At 44.6% G+C, this 25,267-nt stretch overlaps 10 protein-coding genes across 10 annotated transcripts, besides 3 other annotated features; 6 read left to right on the top strand and 4 right to left on the bottom strand.

Moving 5' to 3' along the window:
- Positions 1–853: 853 nt before the first annotated feature.
- TSTA_096350 (GABA permease, putative) lies at positions 854–2,882 on the bottom strand (the record flags this gene model as incomplete). The annotated part of the gene is made up of 7 exons (XM_002479304.1): positions 854–969; positions 1,040–1,407; positions 1,459–1,481; positions 1,541–2,160; positions 2,216–2,363; positions 2,569–2,714; positions 2,771–2,882. 7 exons carry the CDS (start codon positions 2,880–2,882, stop codon positions 854–856), a joined length of 1,533 nt encoding a protein of 510 aa, XP_002479349.1.
- Positions 2,883–4,139: 1,257 nt separating this feature from the next.
- TSTA_096340 (uncharacterized protein) lies at positions 4,140–6,105 on the bottom strand (the record flags this gene model as incomplete). The annotated part of the gene is made up of 5 exons (XM_002479303.1): positions 4,140–4,995; positions 5,053–5,250; positions 5,310–5,453; positions 5,513–5,758; positions 5,825–6,105. 5 exons carry the CDS (start codon positions 6,103–6,105, stop codon positions 4,140–4,142), a joined length of 1,725 nt encoding a protein of 574 aa, XP_002479348.1.
- Positions 6,106–7,206: 1,101 nt separating this feature from the next.
- On the bottom strand, positions 7,207–8,408 carry TSTA_096330 (uncharacterized protein; the record flags this gene model as incomplete). Its single annotated transcript, XM_002479302.1, has 2 exons — positions 7,207–8,211; positions 8,328–8,408. 2 exons carry the CDS (start codon positions 8,406–8,408, stop codon positions 7,207–7,209), a joined length of 1,086 nt encoding a protein of 361 aa, XP_002479347.1.
- Positions 8,409–12,312: 3,904 nt separating this feature from the next.
- On the top strand, positions 12,313–13,884 carry TSTA_096320 (hexose carrier protein, putative; the record flags this gene model as incomplete). Its single annotated transcript, XM_002479301.1, has 2 exons — positions 12,313–12,565; positions 12,587–13,884. The coding sequence occupies 2 exons, from the start codon at positions 12,313–12,315 to the stop codon at positions 13,882–13,884; spliced, it is 1,551 nt and encodes a 516-aa protein (XP_002479346.1).
- Positions 13,885–15,005: 1,121 nt separating this feature from the next.
- On the top strand, positions 15,006–16,813 carry TSTA_096310 (uncharacterized protein; the record flags this gene model as incomplete). Its single annotated transcript, XM_002479300.1, has 4 exons — positions 15,006–15,324; positions 15,389–15,514; positions 15,566–15,634; positions 15,699–16,813. The coding sequence occupies 4 exons, from the start codon at positions 15,006–15,008 to the stop codon at positions 16,811–16,813; spliced, it is 1,629 nt and encodes a 542-aa protein (XP_002479345.1).
- A 485-nt stretch (positions 16,814–17,298) lies between these two features.
- On the top strand, positions 17,299–18,351 carry TSTA_096300 (uncharacterized protein; the record flags this gene model as incomplete). The annotated part of the gene is made up of 3 exons (XM_002479299.1): positions 17,299–17,352; positions 17,388–18,262; positions 18,323–18,351. The coding sequence occupies 2 exons, from the start codon at positions 17,299–17,301 to the stop codon at positions 18,171–18,173; spliced, it is 840 nt and encodes a 279-aa protein (XP_002479344.1). The 3' UTR covers positions 18,174–18,262; positions 18,323–18,351.
- Positions 17,421–17,999: a mobile genetic element.
- Positions 17,990–18,844: a mobile genetic element.
- Positions 18,838–20,343: a mobile genetic element.
- A 486-nt stretch (positions 20,344–20,829) lies between these two features.
- Positions 20,830–21,714, top strand: TSTA_096290 (glutathione S-transferase, putative; the record flags this gene model as incomplete). Its single annotated transcript, XM_002479298.1, has 4 exons — positions 20,830–20,864; positions 20,912–21,170; positions 21,208–21,295; positions 21,353–21,714. The coding sequence occupies 4 exons, from the start codon at positions 20,830–20,832 to the stop codon at positions 21,712–21,714; spliced, it is 744 nt and encodes a 247-aa protein (XP_002479343.1).
- Positions 21,715–21,930: 216 nt separating this feature from the next.
- TSTA_096280 (uncharacterized protein) lies at positions 21,931–22,405 on the top strand (the record flags this gene model as incomplete). Its single annotated transcript, XM_002479297.1, has 4 exons — positions 21,931–21,949; positions 22,030–22,065; positions 22,167–22,282; positions 22,352–22,405. 4 exons carry the CDS (start codon positions 21,931–21,933, stop codon positions 22,403–22,405), a joined length of 225 nt encoding a protein of 74 aa, XP_002479342.1.
- A 566-nt stretch (positions 22,406–22,971) lies between these two features.
- On the bottom strand, positions 22,972–23,767 carry TSTA_096270 (Sin3-associated polypeptide Sap18, putative; the record flags this gene model as incomplete). The annotated part of the gene is made up of 2 exons (XM_002479296.1): positions 22,972–22,997; positions 23,038–23,767. 2 exons carry the CDS (start codon positions 23,765–23,767, stop codon positions 22,972–22,974), a joined length of 756 nt encoding a protein of 251 aa, XP_002479341.1.
- Positions 23,768–24,045: 278 nt separating this feature from the next.
- Positions 24,046–25,184, top strand: TSTA_096260 (mRNA splicing factor (Prp18), putative; the record flags this gene model as incomplete). Its single annotated transcript, XM_002479295.1, has 2 exons — positions 24,046–24,944; positions 24,992–25,184. The coding sequence occupies 2 exons, from the start codon at positions 24,046–24,048 to the stop codon at positions 25,182–25,184; spliced, it is 1,092 nt and encodes a 363-aa protein (XP_002479340.1).
- Between the last annotated feature and the right edge of the window lie 83 nt (positions 25,185–25,267).

The raw sequence follows: 25,267 nt of genomic DNA, 5'->3' as shown, positions 1-25,267 counted from the left end.
ATGCTAGTATAGAAAAATCGCGTAGAGACTCCCTCACATAATATCCTATCAGAGGTATATATTGCGGCTAGATAGAAAATGCGCATCAGATTCCTTGACTCCAGACCTTGATATCCGTCCACCGAAACCAGCGAAAGCAGTGAAATATATTGCGAGACTGCATACATATCAACTGAAGTACAGCGATGGCTCGCTTTCTACATATATAACTACCGACAACTTCAGTTACCTATCTGACAGGATGATGATATTGAGGCTACGATGGCTGCTAACCCTGCCAACAGCTCCCGGAAGCGTTCCGAGATTCCGACCATTTTTATCCCCTGAAACAGATCCTTGCCAGTAGGTAGTCTTAGTTTGCGGCTGTCTCGGATGATAGGGAAGTCTTCTTATCTTTACATAATATGGGGTATCGTCGGAGAATCGAGACAAATGACGCTAAAGTGGAATGTGGTTCTATATTTGAACCACTATCATCTTGATAGATTTGATATAGGGGCAGAGAGAACTCGAAAACATTAGATAGTCAATTTTGATATGATAGTGCGTGCTCTTGATTTGTATCTTAAAAATGTTCATAGATACCAGTTGACATTGGTCTAGAATTGAGAGGCCTTCTGCTCGCCATAATCTGGTTCTATGCAGAGCCCTACCTATTTGTTGGCTTTGTGCGTCACCGATGGGGGTAGGTATTAGATTTAGAAAGAAAAGATCCCTATGATTATCATGAATCTAATCTCTATTTGCGCTTTACCATGCAGAAATATGCAATTAATTCATTAATTCCAGGATCAGTCTCTGTGAATAGAATCTAAAAACACATAGAAGTATAGCCATCCATTCATAAAGCAGTCTAGGCAACAGTTGACTTTGGTCCTGTATACCACTTCTTAGCAAAGAGGAAATAATACAGTGCGGCACCAACCCAGAGGAAGCTGTTGATTACGATAGTGTAATTCATATTGTCCGCTATGGAAAAACAGTCAGTCACAATTCGTAAAATCAACGTACACAGCTAGAAGAGTTTTGCATAACTTACCAGTAGGATCCGGTCCGCCTGTCGGAAACATGGATAGTATAATGGCAAAGAAAAGATATGCCACCGCCACGATAGCAATCGGCTTACTGAGCCACCCAGTATAAAACTCGCCGGGACGGAACTTGCCTGTTTTGTCACCCCAGATCAGACGACAGAGGATGGGCACGCCCCATGCAAGATCGTTACCGGCTACGGCTAGGGAGAAGAGAGCGTTTGAGGCGGCGGCGTTGATGAGAGTCAGGAGTCCAATGAGGATGGCGATGAATGCGGAACCCCAGACTGTGCGGATGGGTTGGTATTGGATGCGTTTGCTGACGTGTCGGAAGAAGTCTGAGAAGGGGAGGGCTCCATCGCGGGAGAAAGCCCAGCTGTGTAGAAGTTAGTATGGTGTTCGTATGTGTGGTGGTTGAGTGTCTTACGTTTGACGAGAGGCTGCGATCAACTGTTATGAATACATTAGCACACACTCTTCACGGCAGTAGTAAGGATCATGGCACATACAATACTCAATCCCATAAAGAATTGAACACTTGCAACAACGGCCATGAAGCCCAGAGCACCCGATTTTCCAAGAGAATCATAGTATATCTGAGCCATGGGCTGTCCAAAGGCAGAACCGAGTATATTGGTAAGATTCTTGTCCATGCAAGCGGCCATGACAGCCAATGACAAAAAGCCCAATAGACCGCAGAGACCGATAGAAAGGATGATACCAATTGGGACAGCGCGGGCAGCGTGTGTCGCTTCTTCACTCATGTGCACACACGAGTCAAATGCTCCGATGGTCCAGATAGGTGACAACCAGGCGAGAACAAATGCCCATCCTGCAGGCCAAGTAGTGAGGTTCTCTACGTCGCCGAATACATATGAACCAGAGTTGATGGGGACGCCATTATGTTTATTACCAATCGGGAGAGCAATGACAGTCGCCACGACGAGGCCGACGTTGAGGACGATGCAGATGGTTTGAATGCGGTTCATTATGCGGCCCATGAATGTGGCCATAAGACCGTGGACGCAGACGGTGGCCACGTAAGTACCGTAAATCACAGGACGGGAGGCGGACCATTCACCGTCTCTTGCGATCGAGACGAGAGAGAGGAGCATCAGAGCAAAGCCGTCTGTTGGATATTAGCATGTAGTGCCCTAACCTTAGAAATAACAGTATACACTCACAATCGATCGAACATAAACCACCAACCAAACCGAGAGTATTGCTATATCCGACGACGAAACTCAATGGATTTCGCCATTTCTCGTTTGCGAAGTAATGTGTCCAGAAATATAGACCACCTGCCGTTGGCATCGCGGACGCCAGATCGGCCTATTCCTTGTCAGCATTGGTATCGAACATAATAAATGGTAGTATACTTGCCATTGCAAGACCGACGATCATGATGAAGAAACTAGCGACCAGCCAACCTTTTGACGATTAGCATTTTGACCTACATAATTCTTCCAGTTACATACCCTACTACAATTAGCAAACATTTTAAAAACAGAAAAGTCAACGGAGACACAATACTCACCCAAGTCATTCCAACAGGCCCTGCTGGTATAGAGAATGAAAGAGTCGAGGCAATTGAGGGCAACAGGGCCATGATACTAAAAGCGATAGCAAAGACCTGAGTCGTCGAATAATGACGTCTCAATTCTTGCTTATAACCCAATTGGGCTGCAGGTCGATGCATTAGCAACTGGACGGACGAGATGTAAATGCCATGAACCTACCCAAAAGATCATTATCGTTGCCGCCGGAGACAATTCCCTTCTCGACTGAGGTCTCTACAGGTGCTCCCAGAGACTCTGAGAGCGACGGCTGTTTTTTGTCCATTTCTGCCATGTTGATCCACGGATGCGGTATGAAGTCCTCGGTAGATATGTGCAAGTAAAGAGATAAGAGGTCAGCTCACTTCGATGGCTTGCAAGGTGGCAGGCCGCTATTATATAGGTATTAATTGTGCAGGAGCTAATGGGCTAAGCTACATATCTAGCTATGCAATCGACAAGCAGATAAGATCTTAATGGGTAGCTTTCCAGGCTGTTCCGTGTGTCAGGGACTAAAGATAACAGAAACAAGTCAATATGAATAAGCTTCCGAGCCACAGATTAACGTCCATACAGGAAAGCTTACGATAGGGATCCACTGGCTTGGGTTGAACTCGTGGCAAGAAGAGCCAGAACGTAGTCATTGGTTGAAGGGGCGATTCGCGATTCTCAAACGGCGCGAGGACTGTCTGGACCATGCCCAGACTAGGTATTTGGTATATCCAAAAGCCGACGATATGCATCATAGCGCGGAAGCTGCTCTTCACGGCCAGGTTCATACCACGATTCTATAAATAAGAAGAATGAGCAGCATACCGAGGGAGCGCCTCCATGTCGTACATTTGCAAATACACCGATCACGGACGAGTCTTTCCAATTCCGAGGGTAATTTGACGCTGAAGAATCTTGCAGATATCATGATACAAGTAAACAACACCTTGGACGCATTGGGATAGAAGATCCCGAGTACGTATTACTTGATGTGCTGATAAGCAACTGATAACTGATAGCGCTGGAAGGATCAGCGGCGTCTCCGCCTGGCGTATCAAAGACTCGATTAGGAAATGCTGTTTCGGGGCTTATCGCAGCGCCGTCATTCGTGCACACAGCCAGGAAGTCTGTGTTTCTGCTGTGATTGGATATGCGCCTTTGCGGAGGATGACTGATTTTTTTTTTTGGGTACGGATTCAATTGGGGGGATCCAGTTAGAAGAGGGGGAAAGTTGGGGTATATCTCCAGGGTTAGGGTAAGAACCATGGTTAGGGTTTGAACTTGCAAGCCCTAAGCCGGCCAACTCCTCCCATTGATGAAAATAACTCTAAGCTAGGCATAGATATGATCAAAAGGCCTTATTATGAGTTTGAATCCAAGTATCTCTTAGGATCTAGTTAATAGAGAACGGCCACTGGTAAAAAGCTTACGTGTCAGGTCAAAGCCCGCAAATAGGTCACTCCGGGCCGTGGAAAGTGACGCCCAGTTAAAAGGAATCTATTAGTTATATATGTGGCTAGCCTTAGCTGGCACAGGTACCTAGCTAATAGATCTATTGCAGTCATGTGGATACTAAGATCTTTGCAAAATAGTCCTTCACCAATTGCCCCTCAACCGGACCCCCTGTACCTATCAATCCATCCGGCCGGAGGATAACTATCCCCCCTTGTTCCAGACCGAACCCATATTTCTGGTGTGCCAAGTTAGAAGCGTCGTAAAAAGTATCTCCAAATGGCTCCATTCCCAGCGTTTCGTATGGGGAACAGCCTACAACGGCGCTTATCGTGATCCATGAAACTGCTTCGTTTGAATTGAGTTTCTGTGTCGTCTCCAAGGACTTCCTCAGTCCCTGAAGGGAGGTACGAGTAGATAGGACATTTCCTGTGAACACAACGACCCAGAATTTGGCTATATTGCGTGTGATATCCTGGAATCTTACACTACGACCAGTACCAGGCATAGACAAGTCCACATCTGGCGGTCGACTCCCGGGTACGACGTTTAGTGCAATAACTAGAGACTGATTGAGATCATTTTCGTGATACGAAATTCCAAGCCCCGTATTGAAGGATGCCGCTTTCTCGAAAATCTCGCCAAGGACGAGATAGGGGTCGGCTTTTGGGTCTCCTTTATACCACGCAGGCCATTTATACGACATGAGCATGGATATGTCCTTATCATAATCGATCAATTTTTGCACCGCAGACATTCTCTCGGTGCTATACGTCTCGAGCACATTGGGTTTGATTATTCCTCGAATCTGTAGGGCAAGCTTCCAGCCCAAATTGACAGCGTCATGAATTCCTGTATTCAGGCCCTGTGCAGCACCACTGCTATGTGTATGTGCTGCATCTCCACATAATAGGATTCTACCTTGGGTGAAAAAGCTTTTTGCAATTCGCTGGCCGATTTTATAACTGTATCCTGAAATCAGCACGATATCGTTACCTTTTTGCCATGATCCATAGGCTTACAGAGTCCACCAGTGAACCTCTTTGAATTTCACGTTAAACGGCTTCATTGCCTCTATCGCTTCTTTCTCAGCCACTTCCTGTGTCACGCCGTCTGGATATTTAGCGGCAATTTCTTCGGTGTACGCATAGCCAATTCGTGTAGCGGCATGATCGAGAGGAGCCCACAATACGTTGCCATGCGTCTTGCTTTCGATTGCCCTATAAAAATTTATAAAGTCAATATCTTGAGAAGCGCCATAAAAGGCTGAATAGGTTACCCGTAAGAACGATTCAATGGCATATCCGTCTCAACAATGCCATCAATACGGATCCACTGGTCATCAGAGCTGTCACCCTCAAATGGGATTCCCGCGTGTCTGCGAACGAAGCTTCGCCCTCCATCGGCTCCAACGAGATATTTGCTTGAATTGGCAAAGATTAGTGAAGCGTCACGATTGAATATTAGGGCATGTCATGATACCTTTTCAACCAAAATTGTTTCCTTGTGGCTCTGTCGACAAACTCCGAGTTTACCGGATACTCGTCTGGAGACTTCCCATCATCTATCCTGAAGTCTATGCATTCCACTCCCTGGTGATACGGAACGCCAATTTTATCAAGCTTCTTACGAAGTATTTGCTCCGTGAACATTTGACGCAGCACTAACACAAAGTCGTACGCTGTGTCCCGGATATTCTCCATGAAAGTCCAAACTCTTCCCGGGAGACTTTGGGATTCCCCATTAGCATATATCCTACATGCTCCGAGTAGCTTTGAATGGGTTTGCGCTTACATTCTTTCCCCATCCTTATATGTGACACTGGTCCGACAGGCAAATCCAAGCTGTAGCATCGGCTCTATAAGGTCTAATTGATCCAATTGTTCAAGAGTTCTTGGAAACAATGCAATCGCACGGCCATATGCATCCTGTGTTTCTTTATGGTGCTGTTCAAATACACAGACGGAGACACCGAATCGCTTCAACTGGTAAGCAAGGAGGAGTCCAACTGGGCCTCCGCCTACTATCACTACGTCGTACACGATAGTTTCTGTATTGATGTTGGATATTGCCATTTCTAAAATTGTGTTGTTGACAGTTCGTGTAACGTCTTTTGGTCAGTCCTCTTGAGATCTGTACCGTATAGATGGGTCGATGTTTTGGGCGCTGAAAATCGAAAGATCTAAATCTGACAACCGGCTCGTGTGTATGCAGAAAAAAGAATGATAAAAGGAAAACCAGATTTGATCCTCATAGCACTCTCGGTCTACCTGCAATTTGAGAAAAAGACAGGATATGAGTTCGATGTTATCAACTCCTTCCGTTACTCTTTGTCGGACACTCCGACACGTACAAGAACGACTCTTGATAAGAAATATTTGACTGAATGCATATCTGATATCATAATTCCATGATTTTGAATTTAATCTCGAACGAAACCGAAGTCTCAAAATATATGTACCGTCATGAGCCTCAAGTCTATCTGTAACTAATATCCAAACTTCTAAGGGTGAGGGGTAAATCGTGCATCGGTATAAACGGCCCATTATCAATCTCCAGAGATCAAGACTAAAGCCCAGCTGTCATTGGGGGCGAGATGCAACTACGTATGCACTTACTAAGCGTCTCAGGTAGACACATAGGTCAGGCACTGTTTCGTGTGCAAGGTGTCAAGACGCCATAGTCGTTCTGAGTGTGAGAGCACTACCCACCTGCAGAACTGAGAAGTGATATCTTGACGTCTCCTTAAGCCTTAATACTACTGCACCCAGCAAACTTTAATGTACACAGGGAATGAGATGATTTGAAAGGGGCTATGATAATCATGTTCCTCGCACCATGTTTCTTGTAGACATTCTGAAGTATCATAGTAATTGTATTGCTTTTTGTGTAAATATATGCACAGATTCCAATCAAGCAGCAACACTATCAGATAGAGATATAAACAGGAGATGTCAAGGACAAGTCAGAAGTCAGATAAGCCACACTAAAAATAGGTATCAAGAAAAAAAGGTTGGATTAAATACACGAGGATCGCTCCTGAAATCTGGTGTTTGACGACTGGTCTAAAAAAGAGAGGGATTGGAATGATTCCAAAGAAAAGAAGAAAAACGAAAGAAAAGGGTATAAAAGGAAGTCGAACACGTATACACTTCAAATCCTCAAACCTCTTACACTCAGGCAGATGCCATGGCAGGAAGTTGCAACATAGCAGCTACCCACAAACAATACAAATGGAAAGACTTCTTGTCAGATGTATTGTCCGTTTTTGAGATAAATCGCAACCCGGTTGTACCAGCGAAACCAGCGGTCAAACCGTACGCATATAGAGGTAGACCAAGATAGTAAGGACAAAAGATAGACCAGAACATTAGACTTGCGGCCAAAGTCATTCGACCTGTTTTCGAGCCCATGATCAGGGGTAATGTAGTGCGACCTTTGAGCTGGTCGCCTTCCATGTCACGAAAGTCCTGGGCATGGATGGTCGTCAAGATGACAAGGCCGAAGATGATCATCCACAGTTTTGCGGCTTTTGTTTCGGAGTGGTTGGAGATGATAGCAAGACTGCCTAGTGCATAGAAGATGTAGCCGCCAGCAGCTAGAAGATTGCGCATGAACCAGTCCTCATTGCCCCCTTGATTATCGTATAGCCAGTATAAGACGAAAAGGGCCAACGTCTCCTGTATTACCCCATTGTAATAACTGATACCAAGAGTCACAGCAATCATTGCCTTGAGGAGATAGGAGGCTGCTTCGGGGCTGATTAGTCCGGATGCAATGGGACGTGAGGGCTTATTGAGACGGTCCTCCTCGATGGACTCGGGCGAGTTTTGATTGTTTATATCAAACACCATCAAAACCCCCCAAAGCCATAAGAGTGCTTGAGTACAGCCGTAGAAAAGGTCGAACATCGAGACGGGCTCAAAAGTCAGAGCTGAGTTTGTAATTGCTCCCAAGATGGCGAATGTCATGCAGGGAATCATGACGGTCGTGATATCCGAGTAAAAGAAGAGATAGATTATGTGCATAAAGCGAAGTGAGTCCTTCACTGTTGGCAGTTTGACTTGGGGTTCGTACCATACCGTGAGAAGTTGGTATGGTCCCGGTACCAGGGCCATGAAATTCTTATAATCGACGCTCTGGGGTTTTATTTGTAAGAATTGAGACTCCATTTGGGATGACTGGAGGTGAGTCATTTTGTGTATAGTGTTGGACATTTTTTTGAGAGGAAACCAGTTCGTCTGGAGAGGGAAAGGAATCGTAGAAGCGCGGCGACGGCAAACCGAAGCTAATTTACAGTGAGAGTGATCGAGTAAATATAGGACCGGCCCGTGTTAGCAGTTGTTTTTGTCTGGGACGGAAGTTCTGAGATAGTCATCAATATTAAAGAAGGACTTTAGTTATGAGGGAGACATTCGACACAAATCCGTATAGCAGACCAAAGGGCGAACATCCAGTCTTATGTGCCAGGGTATGTGCGAGCGTTAGGCCACTTGCATGCTGCAGCAACTAAAAAATGGGAGAGTATAACTACCGAGCTACGAATGCTTGTATTTATACCAATCACTAGGTGGTTAATAGTCTATCGAGGAGATCCATGATATTGGGACCTGACCCACCGATACACTCGTGCTGCTTGATTATTCCTGACTGGTTACCAGGAGTCTACTAGCCCGGAGAAACTGTTGGATCGAGGTCATGCAGGACACTCAATCGATCGTTACTATCAACTCCACGGACCTCGCCATCATTATGCCTTCCATAGTTTGGACAGGAAGGTCAATCGGAAATCTCGGATTAGTTATATGATGCCCCTTTACGTCCACGAGATAGAATTGTATACAATAATGAGCCAATATCTCACAGGAAATCTCCATTCATAACTGAAAATTACGGCTTGCAATAGATGCATATTGCATCTAGACCACTGGATCAGCTTGAGGTAATGCCGGGTGGAGAGTGGAAAACAAATATGAGATAATGAGACAAAGAAATACAGGAAAGTAAGATCATGAGCCAGACTTGGAGATGAGAAGCATGAGCAAAATTCCAAGAATCGATCTTATGATATCATTCGACGACAATGATTTTTCATTGCTGTGCTTCAGGAACGATTGTGGGATATCATAAGACAAAGAAACATAGAGAGGGGGAGGCACGGTACACCGGGAATATGTTCATTGTACCAGGAGCCCAACGGAAGGAGAAAAAAGAAATGGTATACGCAAGGCTACGGGAATAATGAAAGTATTCCCATTGCCAGCATGTTGTGGTTCCGTGCTAAACGACGATATCCATAGGTGAAGCGGGAGTTAGGGCTTATCGACTCAAAAGGTAATGGTTGAGAAGTGGTCGCACTGATCGATCCACTCGGTCGTTAATTCGCAGCATTTTGGTCACACCCACATCTATATCAATAAGCAAATATGAAAAACAACATCTGTCCCTGAATATGGATATTCCTAACATGGATAAAGGGTTATGGGCCTCTACAACTTCTAGACCGGAATCAGCTTCATACAGAACCCGGCCGGTGAAGCATCTCCAATCCGAGCATCACCGACCAAAATCCAAAATCCGGATTTTCGAGTTAATCAATAGTGCGCGGGCGAAGAAAAATAACCATTTGGTCTACCTACTTCGATATCCAATTTTGTGGGCTCCTAATTCGTGCCTTTTCATGTTTACTCTTTTTCTTTTTGGATCTCCCTGCATCGCTTGGCGAACTTGCCCTAAGTCGAAAGAGATCTTTGTCGTCTCGGGATCGCCAAGCTAGAGCAAATCTTGTGCAACGAGGGAGTGTTTCCGGTGCTGCGAATTGCTATATAGGGAATGATTTACACACCAAAAAATACGAAAAGTAAATACGATTATTCGATCGTGTTATTGTTGAGATCTGATAGAATTCCCAATGCGTGCATGTACAGCGTTGTGGCTTATGCTTGAGTCTGGATTAGGGCTGGGGCACGAAGCAGCGAGTACATCTTACATATGCATCAGGACATATAAATGAACTCGGGAGCTTTCGCCTCTTCAGTAATATTTTCTTTATATATTGATGTTGATCTTAATACATTTTTTCCCTGGTATGTCCTGAGGTTCTTGGTTAGGTTAGGCGAGAATTTTGTGTCAGAACTGTGCCATGACTCGGTCGTTATCATGCTCAAAGAACCACATTTTCCAATGGATTCATGGAAATGCACGAAACTTTATAGGTAAGAACGGGAATGTGGACATTATAAAAGCCACAAGATAATTCCTTTCTAGAAATGCCAGATTTGCCTCATGCCAGTCATATAAACGGGACGGAGATCACATATCTCAGTACCTAGTTGGCTTCTAATGTGGCGCATACATACCAGAATCGAGTCAGTGAAGGTATACAAATGCCCCGAAGGTCCACCGTGATGTGCCGCTTCAGAAGGCTTTATCTCTGGAGTATGGCATTGATATTATATAACTCATTGTGGCAAAGGAAATCCCCGGATTATTGTCTAGTAATCAATTGCATAAGGAGATCTTTCTTTCATTCAATAAGCGAGGATCGGAGAGATTACACTGAAGGAGCTCTGGGACGAGGTTTGCTATACTTTCGGGAAATTGAGGATCGAAGCCTTGCATGACTCTGGAGCTCCCATTACTGATGTAGGGCAGATTAGTCAGTGTCCTTCATTATGATTCCATTGTAGGACTCTTGTTTGATACTCTTCTCACGTGTCTGCTTATCTTTACAGTAGATATTCATAGTATGCGCCTTAGATGAATATGTCTATACGGAAAGAGTCCACCAACACATCTTATATGACAGCCCATTAATTCGACCCAGCCACTTTTCGAAAGGTGAACAAAGGTACTAGCTACACTCCGCAGAGCTTTTTCCCTGATTTTCAAATGCTCGAGAAGCTCGGGCATTGAGAGCTCCATTTCTTACATAGGCTTCAAGTGTTTGCCCCTGAAAACAGCGAAAATGAGCTGAGCTCGGCGGATATGGCTTGTATAAATGGGAGAAAAGAGATCCATAATAACACCATTATGCGTGAACTAACAATAGCAAAATAATAGTCTTGAAGAACATGATCGATGCATCTCACTGCCCGGAGAATATCTGTTGGTTGCTAGGGTGCCTTGTCTTAGTTGACAGATTGAGTTTGTGCACTGAGTCAGAGGTTTCGCGGCCATTGGATCTGGGTCTTAGGATGATCGAGTATTCACTTGAAGGGTGGGACTTGACGGACTTCGATATATGGAATACGAAGTCATTTTCCCCTCTGGTACCACGTCAAGTATCCTGTCTATCATGAAAGCGCCACCCGACAGGTCTCTGAAGACACTATCAATATGCCTCGAAGAACTGGAAGAAAAGGATATCGATAACAACCATGCTATTTTGCATGCACTAACAATAGCGAAAGCATATCTAGGTATAGTTGAAGGAAACAATCAATATATCTCACTGCTCGGAAGAAATATTTAGTCCCTATGGAGGAATTGAGGTTGTGCATCGAGTCAGGGTTGCAAGGCTACTGAGGCTCGGGCTTTTGCCTAGGTGAATGGTCACTGTCCAGTTGGAGAACTGAGACTTACCACGGGTCTTGATATATCGAATACGAAGGCATGATGAACTTATCTCGTCCGGCATCCAATCTGGTACTGAAACCAACCAACAGACGAAGGAGCATTATACCCCAGATCAAGACGGAGCCAACAATGGGCACCGGATCAAATAAAGTATGTCCCCTCATGAAATAAGATCCAACAAATCAATTGCACATTCCTCGTATCTTATTCCTATAAACTTCTGTCTAATGCCTAAGTCTAGTATCTTAAAAATTTCTCGGCATTCCTCCGCATATTACTCCACAACCTCTATGTCTTACTATTGGATCACCCCGCACTACGGCAACTCGGCCGAGAGATATCCCGGAGATGCTCCGACTGATATGCGAAAATAAGCATTTATCCGAGGCTTCATCGACGAAGGAGAAGCCCTAAATGTCACCGGCTAATATCACCGTCGAGCTTGATTGGTTCTTTTTTGAATGTAGATCAAGTTTTAGTGAGTCTTCAATGGGGTAAATGTCATATCACTTTCGTGTAATCGTCAAGAGTAGTGTGCGGTTGAACCTTGTCCTACATGTTAGGTAGTGCTTGTATGAGTGTAAAAGCTCGATGAAGATCTTTCTATATAAGGAGTGTTTTGGGACGTCCCATCTTCATTGTTATCGTTCCCAGCTTGTCGAGTGCCTTTGATATTAGCGCGAGATAGAGGAACATAATACAAAATGCATTATCCAACATATCTTGGCCTGAAAGGTCAACCACTCGTGTATGCCGTTACCTTTTGCTGCTCAATAGGGTTCTTCCTGTTTGGCTACGATCTTGGTTACATGGGTGGATTCACCACATCTCCTGAATTCTTGGACTTGTTTGGCAATCCTAATGCATCTCTACTTGCCTTCATGGTTGCATCCTATGAAGTTGGATGCATGTTCGGTGCTTTATATCAGTTCCTAGTTGGTGACCGCTGGGGAGGCCGTAAGCCAAACAACTTTGCAGGTGCGGTTATCGTGTCTATTGGTGCAATTCTTCAGACAAGTTCTTTTGGATTGCCGCAGTTCTTGGTTGGACGTCTCGTGGCTGGTTTCGGGTTGGGCATGATGACCACTGTCATTCCTATCTGGCTGTCGGAATGTACCACGCCCAAGTCTCGAGGTCGTATGATGGCTATGCAATTGTCGAATTTGATCATGGGACTGATTATCGCGAACTGGTTGGATTACGGCATGTCCTTCCACGCTGGATCAGTGCAATGGCGTTTTCCATGCGCCTTTCAATGTGTCTTTTGCTTGATTTTATTCGTATTCATACCTTTCCTTCCAGAGTCACCGCGTTGGCTTGCTGCAGCGGGCCAGACGGATCGTGCAAAACACGCTTTGGCGGCTCTTCGCGGCCAGCATCTGGATGCCGAGGAAGTCATTGAAGAACTCGGCCAGATCCAGTACGCTATAGCTATTGAAACGGAAGAAGTAGGTTCGTGGAGCGACGTTTTCAAGGACGGTGGCATCAGTGGCTTCACCCGCGTTGCTATTGGCTTCTCAGCAAACTTCTTTCAACAATTGTCAGGTGTGAACGTCATGTCTTCTCTTGGCCCCTACGTGTTCCAGAACTCCATCGGAATGAGTCGATACGACGCCCTGCTCGTCTCTGGTGGAATGCAAGTGTTTTATTTCCTGAGCAGTATCATCCCGTGGTTTGCAATTGACAGTGTTGGAAGACGGAAGCTATTCATGATTGGCAGCTTGGGAATGGGTGTCTGTATGTTGCTATCAGCTATCTTTGTCGGCATCGGTACGCAAGGATTAGGTTATGGCGCAGCGGTTGTTTTATACCTCTTCCAAACCTTCTTTACCCTGGGTTGGCAATCCAATATGTGGATCTACCCTAGCGAACTGCTGCCATTGAAGCTACGTCTGCGTGGTGGTGCAATTGCCGTTCTCTCTCAGTGGTTGTTCACTTTCGTCGTTGTCGAGATCACGCCGCCTATGATCACCAACATCGGATACAAAAGTTATATCGTCTTTGCGATCTTCAACTTCGTCACAATTCCAGTAGTCTATTTCTGTTACCCGGAGACCAGCAAGTTACCGCTGGAAGCAGTGGACTTGCTATTCGCCGATCGCAACGGACAGAGACCCAGTATCTGGAGGGTGGTCAAGGATTCGAAAGACCCAGTGTTCATGGAGAATATCAAGAAGGAATTGGCCGAAAGAGCTGAAGCAACGGTGGTCAACGAGGGTGTCGTGGATGCGGCCAAGCAGGCGACATCAATGGAGTTAGAGGATGTGGAAGCGTAAAAGTAGGTGATACTGTATTTGGCGGTATCTTATTGCCCCCCATATTGAGTGGGGGCCGCTAAATTCTTAGCAAAAACACCCAAAAATTAAATGCCGGCAGTTTTCAGCCATTGGGAATGGATTATATGCCTTAGCAAGCGGGATAAATACGCCTAGCCGTATCAAGCATTGTGTTAGTTAACTTACATCTCATTTTCTTGATTACATAACTGCTCTAACGTAACTAACTTACTACACGGGTCATTCGGTCACCCGCAAGTCCCATACAAAATGGCCTTCTTCAACACCTTGATTTCTCAACAGATTTATATATACACCATATCTAAAAGTTGAATATGGCTTATAATGTAGGTATTAATATATATCTAGATTTAGGAACTCTAAAAATATTAAGAACCCCTCTGTCATAAAATTTACATTAATAACCAGGCTAGATTCTAATATCTCAAGACTTATAGAAGAGGCGCACTTCCAAATTGATATTTCTGATAAGGATTCATATAGCGAATCATGCGTCAAATCTAAGATATGGTTTATATATAAATCTGTTGAGAAATAAGGTGTTGAAGAAGGCCATTTTGTATGGGACTTGCAGGTGGCCGAATGACCCGTGTAGTACGTTATGACAGACCGCTGACTAACCTGGCACTGAATCCATTCTCAGTAGGTACTAGGCCAGCGCCCAATTGCTTTAGTAAGCATTGAAAATAGCCATCGCAGGAGTGCAAAATCCAATCAAGAATGTAATTAATCATACACTAAGCTTCTTTCGGCCATACCTGCGTAATTTGCTGGCTGGTACGTATTTTAAGCTGTAATACGGAATGACAGTATGCGACAACTTGATTGGCTGGTATCTCAAAATAATTACATACTACCCTCCGCTACGGGCTAGTCGGTGATCAAAATTGGGACACTTTTTTGTCTCATCCGACCCTCTTCCTGGAATGCGATCAACTCAACTTTAGAACGCCGGCAATCGCGAATTCTCACCCGGCCGCAGAGAAATAATCGAATATTGCTACAACAGTTTCCCCGGATTTTTCGACGGTATCCTCTCTGCGATAGAGATTATCGCATTACGCCCCGAGCTGAAGGGCGAAACATTCATCACGGCGGCCATGGCGCAGTCCAGCGAGCACGCTAAATCAACAACCCCATCGATTACCAGCAGCAGTGGTCCACAAAGATTCGATAAAATCCCAGACGTTGACCCGAAGACGGGTCTTCACGAGAAAAGCCCAACGACCCTCAAGCGCCAGTCCGAGCCGTGCGATATCACAGTCTCCCATGGAATAATACGGCAGAGCTCGGCGGTGGATACAAAGAAACCATTAAAAGCAGGAGCACAAAAAAGCAGCCTCCCACCAGAGAAGGTGTTTTCAATTCAATTGGGGTCGGAATTGTTTCGGTTATCAGGAGCATCGATTGCCTCTGATGGTCAGTTGCAACCAACTCCAGGAGCGCAATTTACACATTACAAGTTAGACTGAAATTCTTCAAGCACCGTCGTATTTTTCCACGTTTTTTGAGGAACAGCTGCAGCAGACAGATCAGAATGGAAACATTCGGACACTATATATCGATCGGGATCCGGTGATATTTCATGAGATCTGTCGGCATTTACAAGGTTGGTAGGATCTATCAATCATATATTCCTACTTACTGATATATTGATTAGGATATCACGTCCGACCCCGGAATGGCGAAGAGTTTGTGAGACTATATACGGATGCGCAATTCTATAGCTGTATGTTGCGTCTGTTACAATATGTTGTTCGCAATGAACCTGGCTAAACTAACGGGGGTCATAGTGCCCCGACTTACTTCACAGCTCTTTGAATCCGAAATCTTTTTCCAAATTGGCGACCGCGATTTTCAAGTGCCCAAAGATATCTTCTCGGCGCCAGGAGACTCCCCCAACTTCTTCACCCTTGGATTCAATATTCACTTTTCCGCTCCTCCTTTATTACTACCGGGACTAGACAAAAAAGGATTATTGCGACCTCCTTCGATCGTCCCTCCTAGTGTCCCAGGTCGATCAGCAGAAGTGTTCTCTCAATTAATACATTTGCTCAGAGGGTATCCGGTTCACATCAAGGACGAAAGTCACCGGGCAGAGCTTTTACGTGATTGTCGATATCTCCACTTGCGCGGCCTTGAGCAGAAACTTATTCCTCACGAAATCAGCTACAATCCTGAACGAGACTGTAGCGAAATTATGATTCGACTAGAAGATATTCGTCAATCGGGCGTTCAGTTTGTAAACGATGGATCCATTGTTGATGGATCTACTCCCGCGGGTTGGGTATATTACGCGCGACCGTTCGTGGACGAAAAAGCATGTGAATTGATAGTGGAGATTGGAGGACAAGGCACGATAATCGACCTGGAGTCCATGCGTGCTGAATTTCGCGGCCTGACAAATGCTCGTGTGAGCAGTCTTGTGCAAGTGATTTCGAACAAATTGAATCTACCAAACAAAGCCCCATTGGGATTGATGATGATGGCTGGAGGGGGAACCAGGAGCACTGCTACTAGTCCAGGGCATTCACCCATCAGCGAAGATCGACCAAAGGTATCAATCGGGCCGGATGCGGATATTATCATTGATTCCGAATCATACTACGTCAGACCAGGAGGGTATACAGGCTTCAATTTAGAAAAATACAACAGCAATTCTACAAACGCGCACAGCACATCTGCAGGACCGCCCGCAAAACGGAAACGAGAGGAGGACAACAGCAGCAGTAACGGAAATGGCAACAGCGGTCCACAAGGGCGATGGATGGTTCATAATGGTCAATGGCGATTACGAGTCCAGCCAGATGGGATTAGCAATCAGCTTGAAATAATATTTACGGCCGTTAAATTGGATGTATCGACAAGTCAAAGAGCGCGGAATCGGAAACGAGGATTTTTGAGCTAGTTCGTGTGTTTGAAGCAGAGTACACCTATCGTCTACTAATTTAATTAATAATATTCCCGGCCATGACGATCGATTTCGCACGATTCATGATTCTCATTACTTAGATCGGAGCTCTTAAGACACCGGAAGTGGCTGAGTAGATAGAAAGGTGGAGTAGACCTTCGTACTAATCTGTTATACTTCTGTGACCAAGTTGAGTTCGTCCAGGCATTATTGAGTTTCGTAAGACTTCAGTTCTGTCTCTGTTCTGGCACTTCTAAGTTGTGACAAGTTGAAGGATATGCTGAGCAACGAATCGTATATGTAATTTAGTCATATATAGCGTATCCATACCGTAAGTCAAAATTACCAAAACGACTATTCCAAATCCGTCCACAGACCTCTGATCATCTTTAACTAAGTTGTTAAAGTAATCGGACACCGAGCGGATCACTGTTGCAGACCGCGTCAAAATATTTCTATACACCAATCTTCAACGCGTCAATATGCCACCAATTCGTACAGGAAGAACACAAAATTCAAGCAATCAAGAGGGCAGGGTATTACTTGCTATATCTGATTTAAAAAATGGAAGAATCTGATCTATTCGTCAAGCTGTACAGATATATATGATGTTCCCTTTACAACTCTTCAACGTCGACTTACCGGCACTCAATATAGAGGTGAAAAACGCGCTAATGGTCATATATTGACTCAATATGAAGAGGAATCTCTTCTAAAATGGATCCTGGATCTTGATAAACGTGGATTACCTCCCCGACCATCTCTTGTACAAGATATGGCTGATCTTCTTCTTTCCCAACATGGAAGTAAACACGTTAGTGAAAAATGGGTTTATCGATTTGTTGACCGGCATCCGGAAGTCAAACTACGATTTTCACGGAGATATAACTACGAGCGGGCAAAATGTGAGGATATTAAGATAATCCAAGAGCATTTTAACCGCGTACGAGAGGTCATACAGGAATATGGGATCTTATCAGAAGATATATACAATTTTGATGAGACTGGCTTTGCGATGGGACTCTGTGCGACTGCAAAGGTCATTACAGGCAGTGATCGATATGCAAGGCCTAATCTATTACAACCTGGCAATCGCGAATGGGTTACAGCAATTGAAGCAGTTAATTCCACTGGATGGGCTTTACCCTCGTACATGATTTTCAAAGCAACAACTATTATCAGCAAGGCTGGTTTGAGACTCTTCCACAAGATTGGAGACTTGATATTAGTAAAAATGGCTGGACAACAGATGAGATTGGAATACGATGGCTTCAAAAACACTTTATCCCTCATACAACAAGCCGTACGAAGGGGAGATACCGGATGCTTATTCTTGATGGCCATGGAAGCCATTTGACACCTTAATTTGATCAAATATACACTGAAAACAATGTTATACCAGTGTATATGCCACCTCATTCATCGCACCTTTTACAGCCCCTTGATGTGAGTTGTTTTGCTGTTCTAAAACGACAATATGGACGGCTTGTTGAGCAACGTATACAGCTTGGATTCAACCATATTGATAAATATGACTTTCTTACGGCTTTTCCAGAGGCTCGTGCAATGACATATAAAGCTGAAAATATTCAGAATAGCTTCAAAGTAACTGGATTAGTGTCATTTAATCCAGACCATGTTTATGAAAAGCTTACAGTTCAACTTCGGACCCCGACACCCCCTCCTAGTTGATCAAGTAATTCACAATCTTCCTGCTTCCAAACACCTCAAAATCCACGGCAAAAAAAAATATTTAAGCGCCAAATGACAACAATAAAGAAGCATATCAATGAGCGTATGACAAGCCCATCAGATGTGGTTGATCAAACGATGAACTGGATGTCCAAAGCGTACGAAATGAGCATTACTGAGCGCTTGATTGTCCGGAAAGAAGTGCATGATTTACGAGCTGCAAATGAGAAGGAAAAGAAAAAACGTAAAAGATCTAGAGCTCAGATATCTCATGAAGGATCACTTACAGCCCAGGAAGCCCAAGAGCTAATAGCTAGTCGGAATGAGGCATCTCAACCTATTCCGTCTGCATCAGCCGAATCTTATTAGCTATTTCCGATTTAAAAAATGAACGAATCTTGCGCGTGGCTCAAGCTGCAAGGATTTATAAGATACCCCGGACCACTCTACAGAAGAGATTAAGCGGTACTCAACAAAGATCTCAAATACGCGCCAACAGTCATAAATTGACTCAATTTGAGGAGGAATCACTTGTCAAATGGATACTCAACCTGGATAAACGTGGATTACCTCCTCGGCACTCTCTTGTACGAGAGATGGCCAATCATCTTCTCTCTCAACATGGAAATCAATAGGTTGGAGAAAAATGGGTATATAACCTTGTTAAACGTCGTCCAGAGATTGAATCAAAATTCTCGCGGAAATACAACTATGAACGTGCTAAATGCGAAGATCCGAAGATAATCTAAGAATATTTTGATCGCGTACGAAAGGTTATATTGGAATATGTAATCCTGCCAGAGGATATCTATAATTTTGATGAGACTGGCTTTGCTATGGGACTTTGTGCAACTGCCAAGGTTATTACTAGAAGTGACCGATATACTCAGCCAAAGCTATTACAATCTGGTGATTGAGAATGGGTAACTGCAATTGAGGCGGTTAACTCAACAGGATGGGCTTTACCTTTATATATTATCTTTAAGGCAAAGAAATATATGCGGTTAGGCTGGTTTGAGGATCTTCCAGCTAACTGGATAATCAATATCAGTGATAATGGATGGACAACAGATAAGATTGGATTAGAATGACCTAAACTCCATTTTATTCCTCTTACAAATGACCGGTCAATTGGAAAGTATCGGATGCTAATTCTTGATGGCCATGGAAGTCATCTAACAACTGAATTTGACCGCATATGCACCAAGAATAATATTATTCCAGTGTGTATGTCTCCTCATTCTTCGCATCTCTTACAGCCTCTTGATGTGGGCTGTTTTGCTATTTTAAAGCGATATTATGGACAGCTTGTTAAGCAGCGGATGAGGCTTGGGTTCAATCATATTGATAAATTCGACTTTCTCACTGCATTTCTAAAGGCTCGTACTATGGCATATAAAGCTCAAAATATTCAGAATAGCTTTGCAGCTACTGGATTAGTACCATTTAATCCAGATTGGGTCTATCAACAGCTTACTGTTCAATTGAAGACCCCAACGCCTCCTCCAAGTCGATCAAGCGATACACAGTCATCTTGCTTACAAAGACCTCAGAATGCACGTCAATTCAAGTGTCAAATGACTACAATTGGAAAATAAATAAGCCAGCATACAGAAAATTCATCTGAGGCTTTTTATAAAGCAATTACACAGGCATCAAAGGCCTATGAAACAACCATGAATGATCTCTTACTCGCATGGAAAGAAAATCATGATTTACAGACTGCACATGAAAAAGAGAAACAGAAACGTCAAAAATCTAAGAAGTAAGTATCTAATGAGCAAGGAATTAGTACGGAGGAGGCTCAGGTGCTTATACAAGATCAGATTGAGGCATCTTAAGCTGTTACTACTGTTCCGGCCGAGCCTGAGCTTCCAGTCTCTCATCCACCTGTACGGCGTCAATTTCGCTGCAGTGGCTGTGGCATTGAAGGACATAAAATAACTACATGTCCTAATCGTACTAGTAATTAATTTTTGTTATATAATTTGTATGTGGGCTAGAAATTGAGATTTGGATTCAAGATTGTGTACGCGTTCGGGAAAAAATGCCCCTTCGCTTACCGATTACGTTAGTTAAAGTTACGTACGTAATCAAGTCTGGACAATCCGATCATCTTCATGTGCAATTATTCGTATTCGTCGGATTCGCACTGCCTTTGTAGGTGGAACTCATCTAGATCTCGTTTTTGGTATAGGCATAAAAGGTCCATGATTCCTGTTGTATCGTTGCTCATGTGTATATACCTAGGTGCTGTTTTTATGACATCAGCTCGTTGAATTCGCATCAGGAAAGATACATTAATACAGACAAGAAAGAAAATGGCCTCTTCGGATATCAAGGTCACTCTCTACTGGTATACTCCATTACAACCCTGTATGAACGTAATACTAACAATCACAGGCTGGAGCAATCTCGCGCACACTCAATCCTCTGGATCCTCGAAGCCCTTTCCATCCCCTACCAACTCAAAACCTTCAAACGAGGCAAGGACATGCTAGCACCTCCCGAACTCAAAGCAGTACATCCTTTGGGGAAATCCCCAGTCATCACCGTGGAACGTCCAGAGTATTCTCAACCATTAGTACTAGCCGAATCTGGGGCGATTGTTGAGTATCTACTCAATCATTTCGGAGGGGAAGAGAAGGTCTCGTGCCCAAAAGTTTGCATCGGAGGAAGACGAGACTAAGAACTTGGAGACGGAGGAGTGGTTGAGGTATAGGTTTTATATGCATTATGTTGAGGGGAGTTTGATGCCACAGATGGTTACTGCGTTGATTGTTGATCGTGAGTTACTTACATTCATCTTAGGTTCTGGGGATATGTTAATTGACTGTTGTATAGGTGTGCGCAACGCCCCCGTCCCATTCTTCATCAAACCTATCCCCCGCATGGTCGCAGATAAGATCCAGACAAGTTATCTCGACAGACAATTTGAAGTCCACTTCCCGTTCCTTGAAAGTCAACTCAAATCCGCCCCCGGGACGAGTGAGGGTGTGCGAGGAGGATTGTGTGGAGCAAAATTCAACGCTGCTGATATGTTGATGAGTTTCCCGGTCATGGCGGCCACGAAGAGAGGACTTATTACGCAGGATAAGTTTCCTGAGATTGTGGCGTTTGCGGAGAGGTTGATGAAGGATCCTGTGTATTTGAGTGCGGTGAAGAAGATTGAGGAAGTGGATGGGAATTTTGTTGCTTCTTTGTAGTATTCTGAGTTAGTCTGTACAATAATCAATAATCAGGAATGAGTTTTCATCAGGATAAGAAGAGAATTGTTGTCAGTTGTTGATATAACCAAAATATTGACTATTCCTGATTCAGCATAGTGCGTCGGTCTGGCATCGACCTCACCTCATCCATTTCAACATCCGCACGCAACCTCAGCATCACCACGATCACTTCATCCATTGAGAACCCTCACAATGGCTGGCCCAAGCAAATGTACGATATATACCATTGGATCCGCCCGAAATACCCAGACTTCTATTTACAAGATTATCCACTAACTATATGACCAACAGCACTCGTCCTCGATCCTGCTCTGCAGAAATACTACGGTAAACCTACCCTCCCGACTCTGCGTGAAAACCTCCATACGATTTTTCCCTCTCCTTGAATAAAAAGAACAAAGAAAAATTGAGTGAACTAACTCATACAGAACTTAACGCAAACCGATACAAATACTTCCGCTGGACACCGCGAAATGCATGGTTGACACTGGTATACGCTGGCATTGTGCCTGGTATTATCGGATACATTGCTTATAGCACTGATGTGAGTGTATCCTCAGTATTCTTTCGTTTTCCTGTTCGGTGTGAGGGGGGACTGACTGGAGGTATATAGGGAAAATACGATTTGCGGGGAAAGAGGCGAGGTGATACCGTTGTTGAATGGTAGATGGTTTCATTGATATCGGAGCTGGGTTTATGATTCATTCACTTTATCAGGATTTGAGTCGTGCTGTAATTAGGCTAGGGCGAGTGCTCGCAATTCGGACGTCTTCACCAGGCTATCGATGCCGTTAGTATGTTCGACCGAATTGGATGTTCCTTTGTCCTGGAATATCCATTTCGTCTTTGACTTTTTTTTTCTACTTTGTACCTGTATATACTATGGAAAGGAATCAGCTTGCAAATCACTATGCTTTGCGTAGACTACACCGAGTCTAGATGTGAAACTTAAGAATCTTAGTCATTAGTCATAGTTATTAGTACACGGATATCCTTTCGCAAGGGAAATAAAATACATGTGGCACACCATCCATAGCTCTTTTTTGTACTGGTTATGGTTTGTCCAAGTATGCAAACATGGGCCGAGCAGCATAAAGCGCTGAATGTAAATGGATTTGTCTTTCCTCCGAGAAGAGTCCATAGTCTGGATTTCCATGCGGATTCATTGTAACATACTCAATCGTCTACGATGTCGTGTAGACCAAGAACTGCCTGCACATACTCATCGGTAGATTACAACGCCACGTCCAGAACAGAAGCTTTCATATAGTATACTCGGCATGCACCTCTAATACGGACCCCTGCGTCTCCCCCATCCACCACGTTCTTCCGGTAATCTCTCACCTCTCTTCCAATCCCCACTCGGCAACCCATTCCCTGGCTGTCCTCGACCCATCCCGCCTCCTCCAGGACCGCGTCTAGCACCTCCATTCTCACGCGGCGGCCTAAACGCTCTCATCCCACTACCAATCGGTCCCCCCGGCGGTCCTCGTCCACCCTGGATCGGCGGCGCAACACTCCCGTCATCCAGCGGCGGTAAAATCGCAACATCCACATAATCGCCAACCACGAACCGGGCATCGGCCAGCGTCTTATCTGCATCATCTTGATCGAAACTATCCTTTTCCATGAATCGTCGTCTTGCGCCGTTTGTTCGTTGATCGTCGTGGGCGTTTCGTTGTTGTTCGCCTGTTCGTCCGAGGATGACGCTACCGATGTCCTTGGAAAGATATCGTCCTCGTCCCTCAGTCGCTGCTCCGCGGGTATCGGGGTATATGAGTCTGAAACAGAGTCTGGTTCCTGCTTGCGGGTCGGGGAGTTGTGATGGTAATGCGCCGGCTAGGAGACTCGAGAGTTCGCGTAGAGTGCATGATTGCCATGTGTAGATTTCTAGGTGTGGAGGGAGTTGGCTTGTGCTGTTGGGACCTGTGGGCGTAGGTATGGGAAAATCTGTGAGAGCGTGGTATGCGTTTTGGCGAAAGAAGAGTTTGAGGTGGAAGGGGACTGTTGTTTCTCTGTTGATTGTCATTGTCGTTGCCAAATGTGAGGATGGAAATTATGGTCCAGTTATTGCAGTATTATCCGCGTCGATTTTATGTCTTTTTCGCGTTGTTTTGTTGCGCAGCAATGTGTCAAGCTGGAAGTATGTAAGTGAAGGGAGAGTGGAGACTGATAAGATTGTCTCCGCCAAAGCTTTTAGCCAGTCGCAATTGCCTTCTTACTCACCAAATATAACGACGACCTTTTATTTAACTCTAGTACTTCGTTCATCTGCAACTATATAAGGGATTTTCCCAGGCTATCAACATGGACTTCGCCTCCCTAATGGCCAAGGAAATCTCCAAGGCCAAACCCAGCGATCCAAAAGAGAAACCCGAAACCAACAACAAATACCAACGCCGCGCAGACATCGAAGCAGCGCGCATAGCAGCCTACAACGCGGAGCAAGAGCGTCTCCAACGCGAACGCGAAGAAAAAGCCGCTCTAAAACGCAAACACGAAGAAGAAGAGGTCGAGCGGAGACGAGAACGAGACGAAAAGAAACGGAAATTAGCGGAAGAATCGAGAAGGAAGAGGGAAGCTGAGGAAGAAGCTGCTGAGAGAGCGCGAAGGAACAGGCTGGGGTTACCTGAGCTGCCTCCTCGGTCTACTGCTAGGAGCGAATCAGGCACGCCAGTACCGGAGGATGAAGATATCAATGATGAAGAATTGATTACGAAATTGAGAGAAATGAATGAGCCAGCGACACTATTCGGAGAAACGCATAAATCTCGACTGAAACGATATCGAAAACTAGTCCAACGCTCACTTACACCCCAACTCTCCTCTGGTCCTATCCCAACGAGCCTCGAACTAGTCCCGGAGAAAGAGATGAAAATCCCTTCCAAAATACCCAAGGATATAGATCCCGACGCCAAAAAGTTTCTTTTCAGACAACTCGCCTCGTATTTCACCATGTTACTGGAAGAATGGGCCATTGCGCTCGCAAAACGAGATACATCCGTGAAGGAGAGTTTTGCGGGTCGTCAGGCGTACAATGCCATGATTCAAAGTCGGGATAATATGAGGCCTTTGTTCAAGAAGTTTGAGTCGGGAGATATTGATCATACGGTGCTGGAAGCTATTGTGGAGATTGTGCATTGTGCGCAGGAGAGAAGATATGTTGATGCGAATGATGGTTACTTGAGGCTGAGTATTGGAAAAGCGTACGTCTATGTTTCCCCTGCTGGATGATATATACTAATGTGTGCAGGGCGTGGCCAATCGGTGTGACCATGGTGGGTATCCATGAACGTTCGGCAAGAGAAAAACTTCACGAAAGCGATAATAAAGCGCATATCATGTCCGATGAAGTTACGCGGAAATATTTACAAAGTATAAAGCGGTGCTTGAGCTTTGCGCAGGTGCGCTGGCCGCCGGATGATCAGTTGCAGTTGATGGGTTAGTAGTAGACTTGAAATAATACTTCTCTATACACAGAGTATGTGCTGTATAATAAGTAGAATACAGATCTATCGCAGATCTATCG

Source organism: Talaromyces stipitatus, genomic scaffold, assembly GCF_000003125.1.
Source record: "Talaromyces stipitatus ATCC 10500 scf_1105507295527 genomic scaffold, whole genome shotgun sequence".
Taxonomy (NCBI): Eukaryota; Fungi; Ascomycota; class Eurotiomycetes; order Eurotiales; family Trichocomaceae; genus Talaromyces; species Talaromyces stipitatus.
Note: the sequence above shows the minus strand (reverse complement) of the source record. Positions and strands in the feature narration are given on the sequence as shown.